Source organism: Neomonachus schauinslandi, chromosome 15 (genome assembly GCF_002201575.2).
Source record: "Neomonachus schauinslandi chromosome 15, ASM220157v2, whole genome shotgun sequence".
Taxonomy (NCBI): Eukaryota; Metazoa; Chordata; class Mammalia; order Carnivora; family Phocidae; genus Neomonachus; species Neomonachus schauinslandi.
In genome coordinates, this window is record NC_058417.1 from 54542308 (window position 1) to 54555365 (window position 13058).

General features: G+C 62.1%; 1 protein-coding gene across 2 annotated transcripts in view; it reads right to left on the reverse strand.

The window, feature by feature from the left end:
* Window positions 1–42: 42 nt before the first annotated feature.
* Window positions 43–13058, reverse strand: part of EVPL (envoplakin) — a 17906-nt gene continuing 4890 nt past the window's right edge. Inside the window, exons 7-22 of one of the 2 annotated variants that reach the window (XM_044921518.1) lie at window positions 12812–12998; window positions 12616–12723; window positions 12341–12436; window positions 10319–10444; window positions 9892–10038; window positions 9574–9728; window positions 9304–9401; window positions 8847–9019; window positions 7323–7501; window positions 7091–7229; window positions 6775–6968; window positions 6265–6415; window positions 4897–4980; window positions 4681–4788; window positions 4480–4572; window positions 43–3727 (exon numbers count right to left, since the gene is read on the reverse strand). In XM_044921518.1, coding sequence (XP_044777453.1) covers window positions 296–3727; window positions 4480–4572; window positions 4681–4788; window positions 4897–4980; window positions 6265–6415; window positions 6775–6968; window positions 7091–7229; window positions 7323–7501; window positions 8847–9019; window positions 9304–9401; window positions 9574–9728; window positions 9892–10038; window positions 10319–10444; window positions 12341–12436; window positions 12616–12723; window positions 12812–12998 — 5470 coding nt within the window. In that variant the 3' untranslated portion in view covers window positions 43–295. Of the gene's footprint in view, window positions 3728–4479; window positions 4573–4680; window positions 4789–4896; window positions 4981–6264; window positions 6416–6774; window positions 6969–7090; window positions 7230–7322; window positions 7502–8846; window positions 9057–9274; window positions 9402–9573; window positions 9729–9891; window positions 10039–10318; window positions 10445–12340; window positions 12437–12615; window positions 12724–12811; window positions 12999–13058 lie in introns of both variants that reach the window. The other variant, XM_044921517.1, reaches the window with a different exon arrangement.

Sequence of the window (13058 nt, forward strand, 5' to 3'; positions counted from 1 at the left end):
GCTCAGACAAATCAATTCTGTGTTCCCAAACTCAAACTAGGCGCTGGGAGAATTCGTTTATTGGAAGCACTGGGTGGGGGAGCGGGGAGGAAAAACAGATGTGCTGATCTCGGGGTCGGGGGATGGACTGGGCAGCAGAGTTAGGGGAGGGGGTCCACCATCGCAAACTTTTGAGTAATAGCACCGCGATCAGACAGAGGGAAGACCCGCCCCTCGGATTAGGCTGCTCTGGGGGTGAGGGGTGCCTGCCGTCCGCCCGCCCCCCACACGCGCTCCCCATGACCGCTTGGCCGCGTCAGCGCAGCACCCGGGGGGAGACAGGGCGGCAGCAGCGGTACCCCTCCAGCGCGGCCGGGAGCAGCAGCAGGCCGCTCAGGGGGTCTCTCCGGCAGCGCCCCATGGCCTCCTTGTAGCTCATCCGTTCCTTGGAGATGGGGTCTGTCAGATCCTTCTCATAGCTGGACTCATCCTGCAGGAGCTGGGCCAGCTCTTCGCTGATCATTCCAGAGAGCACGGCCTGAGGGACAGGGATGCGGCCGGTCCTCTTGGGGTGGATGAGCCCCCCGGTCAGGTGCTGCACCTGCAGGTGGGGGAGCACGCTCTCCTGCGGCATCCAGCCCTTCTGGATGGCCTCGCCCACCGACAGCCTCTTCTTGGTGACGGGATCCTCAATGCCAGTGAAGGCCTTCTGGGCGTTGAGCAGCCTCTGCGTCGAAGTGTTCTCGATCAGCCCCCTCTCCACAGCCTTGTGCACGGAGTAACGCTCCCGGCTGAGGAGGTCCACGATGCCCCCTGTGGCCGCCTGGGCCTCCAGCAGCTTCTGCCCCGTGATGGGGTCCAGCATGTTCTTGGCCACGGCCGTCTTGACGGTGCATTTGTTGTCTGTGGTTGTGTCGTAGATGCCAGCGATGGGGAAGCTGTCATCGCTGAGCCCGAAGGAGACGCGGGGAGAGAAGCAGCTGGGGCCCTGGGGGGCTGGGGAGGCGAGCGGGGACTTGGAGATGATGGAGCCAATGGAGAGCGAAGAGCAGGGCTTGGTCTCCCCGGCCACGAGCAGTGCGAACTCGGAGATGGGGAGGTGGCCGTCCTTGTAGAGATGGTACTCTTCCTTGGAGATGCGCCGGCAGCGCAGGGCGGCCTCGATGGAGTGCTGCTTCCCGCTCTTGCGGTCCAGGAGCACGGACTCCTCGCCACAGGGGCCCGCGGTGGTGACCTCCTCCCAGTCGCACTCGAGCTCCTGGAGCTGGAGGTACTGGCCTCGATCGATGATGCCCCTCTTGTAGGCCTCGTACGGGGACATGTCCTTCCCTGTCTCAGGTTCGAGGATGGAGATCTTGGTGGAAAGGTTGGTCTCTCGCGTCTGGGTCTCCTGGTTGAGCTCCTCCCTGCTCACCTTGGCGTGGAGGTCCCGGAGGGTCCTCTCCTTCTCGTAGATCTGGTCCTTCTCGCGGAGGATGGCCGCCTCGAGCTGCGAGAGCTCCTGGCCCTGCTGAGCGGCCTTCTGCCGCTCGCTCTCTGTCTTCTGGGTGAGCAGCTGCGCCTCCTCTTGCAGCTGCAGCACTTTCCGTTGCTTCTGCCTCCCCAGCTCCCGCAGCTCCTGCTGCAGCTGCCTGCGCTCCTGGTCCGCCTGGTCCCGGGCCCTCTGGAGCTCAGCCTCCTCCCGGGCCCAGGTCCTCCCCAGCGCCTCGGCCCTGTCCAGCCGCTCCCGGAGGTGACGCACCTCCTCCTCCCGGCTCTGCCGGGCCGAGCGCTCCCTGTTAAGCACCTCCCACGCCCGGGACCGCTCGCCCTCCAGCACCTGGTCCTTCTCCACCCTGATCACTTCCTTGTAAATGGTCTTCTCTTGCGACTTGGTGGTCTGGAGGACATCGATCTGGACCTGCAGGTTTTTGCACTCCCGATGCAACTCTGTTACCTGGGTCTTCTCCTGGTCCAGGTCCTGCCGCAGGGCTTCCGTGGACTTCTCCAGAGCCGGGTCCTTCTCCAGCTTGACCACCTCCTCCATGATGATCTTCTCTTGCACCACGGGAGGCCGCTTCTCGAGCTCCTGGATCCTCAAGGTCAGCTGCCGCAGCTCCCTCTCCACGGCCAGCTTTTTGCTCCGGTCCTCCTGGAAGCTAAGCAGGCTCTCCTTCTCCTGCACGCCAGCCCGGAGCTGCTGCACCTCCCGCTCCAGCTGCCGCCGGCGGCCCGCCTCCTCGTCCAGGCTCTGGCTCAGCCGGCCGTGGTCCTCGCGGAGCTTCGGGTCCTTCTGAGTGACCACCACCTCCTGCACCACCACCTTCTCCTCGGGCCGCCTCCTCTCCAGCAGCAGGTACCTGTTCTGCAGCTCGTGGACCACGTCCTCGGCGGCCCGCCTCTTCTGGGCGGCTTCTCGCACCTCCTGGCGCAGCCGCTCGGCCTCCTTCTCCAGGACTGGGTCCTTCTCGTGGCGCACCACCTCCTTGTTCACCGTCTTGGTCTCCACCTTGGACCGCTCCCGCTTCCACTCATCGCGCTCCCCCCGCAGCCGGATGAGCTGCTCCTGGGCCCGCCCGCTGCCATTGACCAGCTCGTTGAGCTGGGCCTTCAGGCGGTCGATCTCCCGCAGCACCTCGGGGCTCCTCTCGTGCTTCACCACCTCCTGCGTCACCTCCTTGTACTCCACCGCTGGCTTCTGGGCCCGGAGGGCGGCCAGGTCGGGCAGCAGCCCCTCCACCTCCTGCTCCACGCGGCTCCTCTTGCTGGCCGTCTCCTGCAGCTGGGCCCGGAGCCGCGTCATCTCCTGCTGCGTCTCGGGAGCCACCTGGAAGGTCTCGTGGACACGCTCCTGGAGCTCTACCTTGGGCTTCTGCTTCTCCACCACGCTGTACTTGCCACGCAGGTCCTCCAGCTCCCATGTCAGTGTCACGTTCTTGCTCCTGGCCTCTGCCAGGAGGCTCCTCAGCCTGGACGCCTCTTCAAGAAGGCCTGGGTCCTGCTCCACCTTCTTCACCTCCTTCACGATCACCTTGGGCTCCACGGCGCTGATCGCGCGCTCTAGGTCTTCAATGCGAGACTGCAGCTTGGCCACAGCCTCGGCCGCCGCCTTCCTCCGCCCCGTGTCCTCCTCCAACTGCCGCCTCAGGGCCTGGGCTGCCTTCAGCATTTCCAGGTCCTTCTCCACCTTGACCACTTCTTTCACCACGACCTTCTCCTTCACGTTCGGCGCCTTCTGCTCCAGGGCCAGCAGCTCCTTCTTTAGCACCTCTAGCCGGGCCGAGACGGTGGCGTTCTCCCCCCGCAGATGCTGGATCTCGCCGCTGAGCTGGGCCGCCTCGCTACTCAGGCCGGGGTCCCTCTCGATCTGGGTGACCTCCTTGGTCAGCAGGTGAGGCTGCATGGCCCTCCTCTTGCTCTCCAGCTGGACGACCTTCTGGGCCACCGCCTCCAGGTCTGCCTGCAGGCCGGCCTGCTTCTTGCCTTCATCCTCCACCTGGGACTTCACCTTGGACAGGCTGCTCTCCAGCTGGGGGTCCCGGTAGAACTCCACCACTTCCTTCTCTTCCAGCCTCTCCAAGGGCCGCTGTGTCCTCAGCTGCAGCAGCTGGTTCCTCTGCTCCTCCAGCTCCTGTTGCACCTGTGCGACCCGCTTCCTCTCCTCCTCCAGCTGGGACTTCAGGGCCTCGGACTCCCTCCCTGCTCTGGCCGGGCCCTCAGACCCCTGCCGTGTGTCATGGGTCACCTGGATATCCTCACTGAGCTCCTTCTGCAGAGGGAGAGGAAGAAGGGAAGAGTACTGGAGCAGAGGGGGAGGAAAGGGATGAGCCCCATTTCCACCAGCCCCACCCCACCCTGAGATCGGAGACCCCTCCCTGCTTCCTGAGACTTCTGGTAGGTCCCAGGAGTGGGAGCTACAGACCTGAGGTGCTTGGATGCAGGATTTTGAGAGGACCCCTCAGCCCCACGATGTTAGGATGCAAGGCAGCGTTCAGGCGGGGTTTGCACTAGAACGTGCAAACAGGACAGGTCTCCTTTCCAAACCTTTCCCCCTCCCCCTCCCCTTCCATCCAGGCTCCCGGATATGGGCCCACGCTCCTCTGGGGTACTCCCCTGGGTAGGAGAAAGCTGGCAAGTCCCTCAGCCAGACACCAAGTGTCATAGAGGGTGTCTGTCTCTTGGCGCCCCAGGCATGGCGATCTGGGTGGCCTCTCGCCCGTTGTGGCTGGTCTGAGGGCTGAAGACGTGGGGATTTTCTCCTGTCCCCACCAGCAGACCGCCCAGTGGTGAAGCTGTGCCTGCCCTGAATGATGTCTCCGGGGCCTGACTCTGAGATGGATACCAGCCTGGAAGAGCTGCTGGGGGCGGGGGGTGGAGGGGGAGGCGGGGAGCTGCCCCCCTCGGGCCGTGGAGCCTGCCCTGGGGCCGCAGGCTGCAGGGCGAGGAGGAAGGGGAGAGGGGCCGGGTCAAGGAGCAGCCCAGGCCGCCTGGCACAGGGACAGAATGGTGTTGTCGCCACACCTTCTCCAGCATCCTTCTGGCAAATTCCAGCTGGTGCAGCTGCCCCTGGTGTGCAGCTGCAAGCTCGGTGTAGGCCTTTGTCAGCCTCTTCTCCTAGAGAGGCCAAAGGGAGGCAGAGCGACGGCAGGGTCAGCTCCGGCGTGGCACCTGCAGAGCTGGTGCCGGGGGATGCCAAGCCCCGCCGGGTCTGTCCCATCTCACCTGCGCCTGGATGCTCTCCTGCAGGGGAGCCACGCGGGGTCTCTTGGGGGCTGAGCCTGCCTGGGTCTCCAGGGAGCAGCGGTAGGTGTCCGCCTGCAGCTCGTAGTCCTGAGCAGGGAGGGAAGGACAACAGGCTCTCGGTCAGTGGGGACCGCTGGGGGTGGGAGAGCAGGGGCCTGGCAGAAGGAGGGAGGGGAGAGGAGGGAAAGTGCTCACCTGGAGAGCTGCCTGCAGGTCCTGGGAGAGGCGGGACACCATGGCCCTGTCCCGCTCTCGGCCCTGGACCTCCTGCTGCAGCCTCTGCCAGGAAGGAAGTGAGAGTCAGGGGAGGTCAGCAAACGCCACTCACCCAGTCTCCCCCGCAGGGGCCTCGGGGCGCCACCAGCACCCCACAGGGGCGGGAGGTCGCCTGGGAAACTGCCTTTCCAGGCAGGATTCTCTCCAGGAAATCTTCCTTCCTCTCTTTGGCACAGTCCCTTCCTTCTGCCTAGTGACCCTCAGACTCCTGTTCTAGCCGGGAGGTTCTCACCCAGTGCTGTGCTTCACAACCACCTAGGGAGCTCCTTAAAACAGATTTGAGGCCCCACCCCCAGAGCCTCTGGGCAGATCTGGGTTGGGGCCTGAGAATTTGCACGTCTAAGTGTCTCCCTGATGCTGGGGCTGCTGGTCCAGGGACCACCCCCTGAGAACGACTGCTCTGTCCCAACTGTTCTTAAGCCTGGCTGCCCCTTTATTCACTTGTGGGAACTTTAAAAAAGAGTACTGATGTTCTGGTCCCAGCGATTCCAATTTAATCAGTCTGGAGTGGGGTTCTGGTACAGGGATGCTGGTTTTCTTTTTTTTTTTTTTTAATTTTGTAAAAAAGATCTTATTTATTTGAGAGAGAGCACAAGCAGGGGAAGGGGCAGAGGCGGAGGGAGAAGTTGGCTCTCCACTGAGCAGGGAGCCCCATGCAGGCTCGATCCCAGGACCCAGGATCATGACCTGAGCTGAAGGCAGATGCCCAACTGACTGAGTCACCCAGGCGCCTCTACAGGGATGTTTTAAAAGCCCCCTGGATGATTCTAATCTGCAGGCAGCTCTAAGAATGTCTGTCCCAAGCCACCTTCCTGGCATCACTCCCTTACTCTCACCCTAGACACTGTCATCCTCCTGCAGCCCCAGGCCCTTGCCTTCCAGACCACTCGTCCTGCTGCCACGTGTCCTGCCGTGGGCTCTCCACCAGACCACTTACCAGCGTCATGGCCTGCGAGGCACCAGACTGTGGGGTGCCTGAGAGCAGGCTGTACCCGCGGCCTCTGGCTCATTGCCAGTGCATAGCCAGGGATTGGCAAGGATGAGGAAAAGGATGCGGTAGGAGTTGGAACCCCCAGATGGAGACGGCCTTGCCGTTTCTGTGGGCCAGGTGGAGCATTGAGGGTGTGGGGGGGGTGGTTGGTGGTCCCCCAGAAGGCCTGAGTTCTGAGCTTTGAGGTCTCTTAGAACACTGGCCACTAGGGGGCCACATGTGCCCAGGCAGCTGTACCCGTGGGGAGGTCAAGGGCCTGACCTGTCCCCAGGTCACCTGCAGCCCCAGCTCCTCACCTTCTGCGCCTGCAGCTTGTAGGCGATCTGGCTGGGCCCATCGCTGGGCCGCACCTGGTTGCGGGGCAGGTGCTCCAGCCAGAAGCTCAAGTTGTCCGTACAGTTCTTGAACTGCTGGTAGGTGAGGCCGACATCTTGCAACATCTTCTCCCTGCGGGAGGAGCAGGCCCGGAGCAGAGGTGAGCTCTGCCCTCTGCAGCAGGTGAGGGGTGCACGGAGGAGGCTGGTGAGCGCCTCCCTCCCCAGGACGAGTCAGAAGGCCCGAGTGACCCACCAGGCTGATCCCCCTCACTCTGGCCCTGTGTTGGAGCTGGGCATTCAGGGATGGGCCAGACCGTCTCGGCCAGGGAGGTAGGTAGGCTCACCCTGGGAGACAGCTACTGTTATCATCCCATTTTAGAGGTGAGGAAACTAGCCTCAGAGAGGCGAAGTCACCAGTCTGAGGTCACACAGCTTAGCTGCTGGGCACCGTGGGGGCGTGCCTCAAGCCCCGATGGCCCAGCCACTCACCGTAGGTCCAGCTGGTCCCCCACAGCATGGTAGCGGTCGGTGAGGGCCCTCGCCTGGCGCTGCTGGCGAGGCAGGTCTTGGCAGAACTCCTGGAAGTTGTTCTGCAGGGTGCTGCACGCATGCTCAGTGGCCTTCAGCTCCCGGAGCAGCCCCAGCACACAGGCCTGCTGTTCCAGCAGCTCCTTCCGCAGGCGCTGGGAGGAGGGGACACGGCGCCATGCACCCTCGTGGCTCCACGAGTCACCATGAGACCCCACCCGCCCGTGAATGCTTGGTGCCGTGCCCCCTCCCACCAGGAGGCCGCCCGGCCCCTCACCTGCAGTTCGCTGACCCTGTCCTGCAGCGCCCCCGGGCCAGCGGGGATGGGGGCCTCCTGTGCCACGGCGGACTCGAAGCCTCGGATGACCCTGTCCGTGTCCTGGATCTGGCGCTCCAGGCCCAGGGCAGCTCGGGCTCTGTCTCGAGGCGGCCCAAGGTCAGGCCCTCCCTCAGCCACACCCCAGCGATGCCACCCAGCTGCCCCCTTCCCCAGTCCCCAGAGCACTCACTTCTCCCCGTAGAGGTTGCAGAGAACCAGCACGTCGCTGTACTTGTTCTTGACACTGTTGAGAGCCAGGGGCAGGTGCAGGGCAGCGGGGCCCCCAGGCCGGGTGGACAGAAATGCCTCACACTCCTGCTGGGCCGCCTCCTTCTCTGCTCCCAGGCCCTGCAGCTGCTGGGCTGTCCCCTGGGGCAGGGAGGGGCAGGGTCAGAGGTCTCCTTCCTGCCAGGTCAACCAGACCCTGCCCACCTGGCCTCAGTGTGTGGTGGGTATGAGCCTGGGCACAGGCTAGAGACCGGGGACAGTCCTGGCCCCGAGAGTCCCCGTGTGGAGGACCCTGGGCAGCCTGGCTGAGCCCCAGTCTCCTCCTCTGAAGAACGATGGGAGGAGGCAGCGTGACCCTGTGTCTCTGTGCCCTGCACAAAATGTCAGTTCCCTGCCCCGTCGCCCCAGGTCGGGCGGCAGAGCCCTAGCTCTGTCCACGTGGGGTTATTCTGCTCCTCCTCATTCCCTCATCCATCCCGCAAGCCGTCGGTGCCAGACTATGGACAGCGCACTGCCTGCCTTCCGGTCTCACTGGGCTTCCTGTGGCCCCAGCCTGACGTCGGAGAAGCGGTGACTTCAAGACTCAAGGACGCACTGGGGGCTGCCAGGTCCCCGTGCTGCCCTAACCAGTGACTTGCCCACACGGCTGTATGGCCCAGCCTCTTGTCGGCCGCAGAGCCTCCGGGTGGAGGTGGTGTCCGCTGAGGTGGCATTATAGCCCTCGGCCTCCTCCTGCCCCTGCCTCCTCCCCCTGCTCTTCCCCCCATGACACTTCCTCAGAAACACCCAGCACGCCGGCTCAGAGCAGACCCAACCTGCAACAGCTCCCACTCATCCTGCCCCGGGCCCCTGACCCGGGAAACGCTATGTCCTCATCCCTACGGGACAAGATGGAGCGGACAACAAGCTGCACGATGATGTGTAAGGACATGACTCAGACATTTAAAAACCAAACCCAAAGGATACATTTGACTAGAAACTGGTTGGGAAGGACATAACCCAAACTGCACCCCCCCCAGGTGTGGGGAGGGACGGAGGATGAGTTCTTTGTGATGGTGTTCACGTACTGCAACCTGGCCAGGGAGGCGCCCCCACCTGCCTCCAGGAGAAATCACCCCGAAGACGCTCAGGCTTCCTTGCTGCTCTCGGGACCCTGGCCAGAATGCCTCCCCAGTGTGGCGTACAGGGCCCTTATTCTGGGCCCTGCCCCTCTAGAACCTTCCCGGGCCTTAGTACACTTCATCCAGATGAGTTGGGTATTATTGTGTTGGTTTTCAGTGATGAGAGGTTAAGTGACTTCCCAAGATCACAGAGCTGGTCAGGGGAGGAGCCAGGATGGGAAGCAGCTTGCTTGAGCCCCAGACTGTCCACTCCCTTCCTCTGCCTTGGGTCCCTGCGGCTGCTCCCACACTTGCTTCGTCCTTAGTTCATGCACCCCCAGCGCAGGCCCGTTTCTTATCCCCGCTGTCCTCGGTCACCCACCCACCTTGTGGCTTTGGATGCGGCCCTCCAGGTCCTCCAGTGGTGTCGTGCGGCTCAGCGGGGCCCGGGCCCAGGCCAGCACCTGCTTCTCTATCTGCTTCAGGTCTCCATCCAGCCGAGTCATCTGTGTCAGGAGCTTCTGGGCCTGTGGGTCTCCTGGGGCTGAGCCAGTGGGAGCTGGGGGCATAGGGTGCCGTGAGGGTCCAGGGCCTACCTCCCATCTGCCCATCTGCCTGAGGAGCAGCTCTTCCCTGGGGGCCCCCAGAGCGTCCTGTGTGGGATAGGAAGGGAGGGAGAAGGCGGGCAGGGCCTAACCAGGGAGGGACAAAGCTCGGTGCTTGCCGACCCAAGAGATGGAATCCCCTAGCAGAAGTCCCTAATCCAGAGCCACCCCCTGCCCATCGCAACCCCCCCCAACGGTGGCCAACAAACCCCCCAAGTCCCCGGCCGACCCTCAGTACCCTGCTGGCCAGTCTTTAAGGGCCGCTCAGCACTGGCCGTCAGGTGGCTCTGGACTGTGCCCAATTTCTGCTTCAGGCCCTGCAGCTCCGAGGCCAGCCTAGAACAAGGAGGAGATCAGACAAGGATGTCTCTCCTCTCTTTCCAAACCCCGCACCCACCCCAGGAGTCATGGGTCCAGGAGAAGGCCGGGCCATGGCCTCAAACACCACAGGACCTGGTCTGGGCCCACAGCCTGCCTCCTGCCCCTGAGGATCCCCCAGCAGACCCACTTGGAGGCCATGGCCACGGCTTCAGGGTCTGGAGCTGGGATACAGAAGCAGGCAGCTGGCGCACGTTTGGTCTCCCCACCTGGGCCTTGAACGACCCAGGTGTGCTGGTCAGTGTTGTCCATCAGCAAATACCGCTCACCCCGCTGCAGCTGCACCTGGGGGACGGGGGGGCGGGGGGTGTCGTGGAGGCTCAGGGCAGGGAATAGGGAAGGAATGAAGGCCCAGATGGGGTAGGGGCAGGGACGGGCCAGAGGCGGGGCAGGGCTTGGAGAGGGTTAGGGCTGGGGCAGGGTGGGGATGTGCAGGCTGAGCCCATACTTCTCCTGAGTCCCAGTCGCAGATGCTGTCCACATGCAGGGGCTGCTGGGGCGGGTTCCTGCGCTGCTGCAGAGGGGCCACCTGTTGGCTACGCCACTGCAGGTCCCTGATGGTCTTCTCAGCGACAGCCAGCTGCTTATTCTCTGCCTGTGGGGTCCCAGGCTGCCCTTGACGCCTGCCCCACACCTCCCCTCCCCCATGAGAGCCAGGGGTCTGGTCTACATGGAGACAGGGTCTCTAAGTCAGGAAAGTAAAAGAAGCCCCTCCAGGAGGCCCAGGATTCTGAAATCTGCTGGTTGGGCTGGAGGGGCTGCTCAGGGCAGGACTAAGCCCCTGGGAAGGGTGAGGCCCAGACACAGGGGCCAGCCCCAATCCCCGGAGTAGGATGCAGGTGGCCTGGGGAGGGGGGGCCGGGGGGCGCTCTCACCTCCAGCTGCTGCAGCAGCTCTGTGGGGGCACCAGGGGGCACCCCTGAGGCTGGGCTGTACTGGGTGTCCAGGCTGGAGTTCAGCTTTGCCAGGGTTTGGCTGACCGAGTCGGCCTCTTCCTGGAACTGAGGTCGTGGGCAGTCAGGGGCAGCACCCGTGGCAGCCCACTGCCCACCAACCCTGCAAGCCAGCTAAACGCAAATTGTCACAGGCCCTGGCACTGTCGGCTCTCCAGGCCGTGGGGCCTTTTCCGCTGGAGTGCTCTGCAAATGGTGCATTTTGGGCCCACTGAGCTTGTTTTAGTGTTTAGTGTTATAAAACAGCTTGGCTTCTGTCCTTCCTGCCCAGGTGGAGGCGGGGCTCTCCTGCTCACTCCAGCACCTGCAGTCGTCCTGGCTGGGATCGGGGGTGGGTGCCAGGGCGTCGGGGCTGGAGTGGAAGCTGGGAGCATGCTCTAAAGAAACATCCCGCATATAATGTATTATTTGCCTCAGATCTGCTTCAGATCCTGACACCTAGGCACCCACCCCCGATCCCAGCCAGGAAAAAAAAAGAAGATAGCAGGAGGGGAAGAATGAAGGGGGGGAAATCGGAGGGGGAGACAAACCATGAGAGACGATGGACTCTGAAAAACAAACCGAGGGTTCTAGAGGGGAGGCGGGTGGGAGGATGGGTTAGCCTGGTGATGGGTATCAAAGAGGGCACGTTCTGCACGGAGCACTGGGTGTTATACGCAAACAATGAATCATGGAACACTACATCAAAAACTAATGATGTAATGTATGGAGATTAACATAACATAAAAAAAAAAGAAACATCGCACAGCTCCGTGATGCTACGGAATTCCTGTCCACAGGCGTGATAATGGTAGGGTGGTGACGTAGGAAAATTTTTTTTTTTTTAAAGATTTTATTTATTGGGGCGCCTGGGTGGCTCAGTTGGTTAAGCGACTGCCTTCAGCTCAGGTCATGATCCTGGAGTCCTGGGATCGAGTCCCCGTGTCGGGCTCCCTGCTCGGCAGGGAGTCTGCTTCTCCCTCTGACCCTCCTCCCTCTCATGCTCTCTGTCTCTCATTCTCTCTCTCTCAAATAAATAAATAAAATCTTTAAAAAAAAAAAAGATTTTATTTATTTATTTGACAGAGACACAGCGAGAGAGGGAACACAAGCAGGGGGAGTGGCAGAGGGAGAAGCAGGCTCCCCGCGGAGCACGGACCCCGATGCGGGGCTCAATCCCAGGACCCTGGGAATCACGACCTGAGCCGAAGGCAGACGCTTAATGACTGAGCCACCTGGAGCCCCGAAAATATTTTTTTAAAAAGGAAGAATAAAACTCTTTGGCTCTCAAAGCATATGAAACATTTTGGGTAGAAATTACCAAAAAAAAAAAAAAAAAAGTCCCCGTTGTGTGTTTTGTCCGTTTTCCTCAACCCTCTTTTCATTATCATCCCTTCTTTTTTTTTTTTTAATTTTTAAAATTTATTTATTCATGAAAGTCAGAGAGAGAGAGAGAGGCAGAGGCAGAGGGAGAGAAGCAGGCTCCCCGCCTAGCAGGGAGCCCGATGCGGGACTCGATCCCAGGACCCTGGGATCATGACCTGAGCCGAAGGCAGACGCTTAACCGTCGGAGCCACCCAGGCGCCCCCATTATCATCCCTTCTAAGGAGAGTTTTTGGACGTCTTTTCCTTAATCTTGCTACCATCTCTATAAAATTGTAATACTACAGATATGCCGCATATCCTTCAGGGATGTATACTGGTGATTAATGCTTAAAAAGAGGAAGGGTTTTTTTTCCCCCTTAAGAGCCAACCCTCCCTGGGAGCTATATCACCCTGTGGCAAACGCTCGCATGACATCATTTTCCCTCGGGGACCTATTCACAACGACACAGCTCTGCCATTTTTAGGAGGCACCCTGTCTCCCTCCATGTGAACGCATCCTGTGGCGTTCTCCAGGCCCCTCGATGGCCCGGCCCGGGGGGTCTCCCCTGCCTGGCCCTGCGCCCCCGCCCCCAGGCTCACCCGGCGGTAGGCCTCCACGTGCTGCAGCTGGCTCTCCTGGCAGATGCAGAGATTTAGGAAGTTCTGCCACTCCATCTTCAGGGCCTCCTGGTGGGTCTGCGGACAGCAGCACCGAGCCCTTGGGCCATGCTCGCCCACACCTGTGCCCCCATCTGCTGCCCAGACCTGGGCCGGGTCTCCCTCTCCCCAGCCTCCCTGGGAAGACCCCCTCCCCACCTCCACTGGCTGAGGGAGCAAGTGTCCCTGCGACAATGGGCGGGACCTGTCCTTCGCACCTGGATGGGCCCCACAGCCGGGTGCCCCAGCTCCATCATGCGCTCCCCATCATCCTCCAGCTGGTTCACGCTCTGCTCCTGGTTCAGCAGCTCGTGCTGCTTGAAGTGCTGGGGGCAGAGTCGGGAGCATGGGCAAGGAGCGGACAGGCTGAGGATGCCCCTGTCCCTCCTCCCAAGCCCAGTCTCCCCCACCCACCTCATACTCCCGCCGCACGCCCTCGGGGTCCGCCAGGAGGTCGCTCCAGTCCTGCTGCAGGATGCTCTGCTGCTGCTGGGCCAGGGCACTTAGCTGGCGCGTGCAGCCCTGCAGGTGCGTGTACAGGCTGCCCAGGTTCTGCCCGCGCCACGAGGCCGCCTTCTGTGCTCGGCGAGACGTGGAGCGGGAGGAGGAGTAGCAGGGGGCCACGTCAGCCTGCCCCGGAAACGCTGCCCACCCCCCCCCC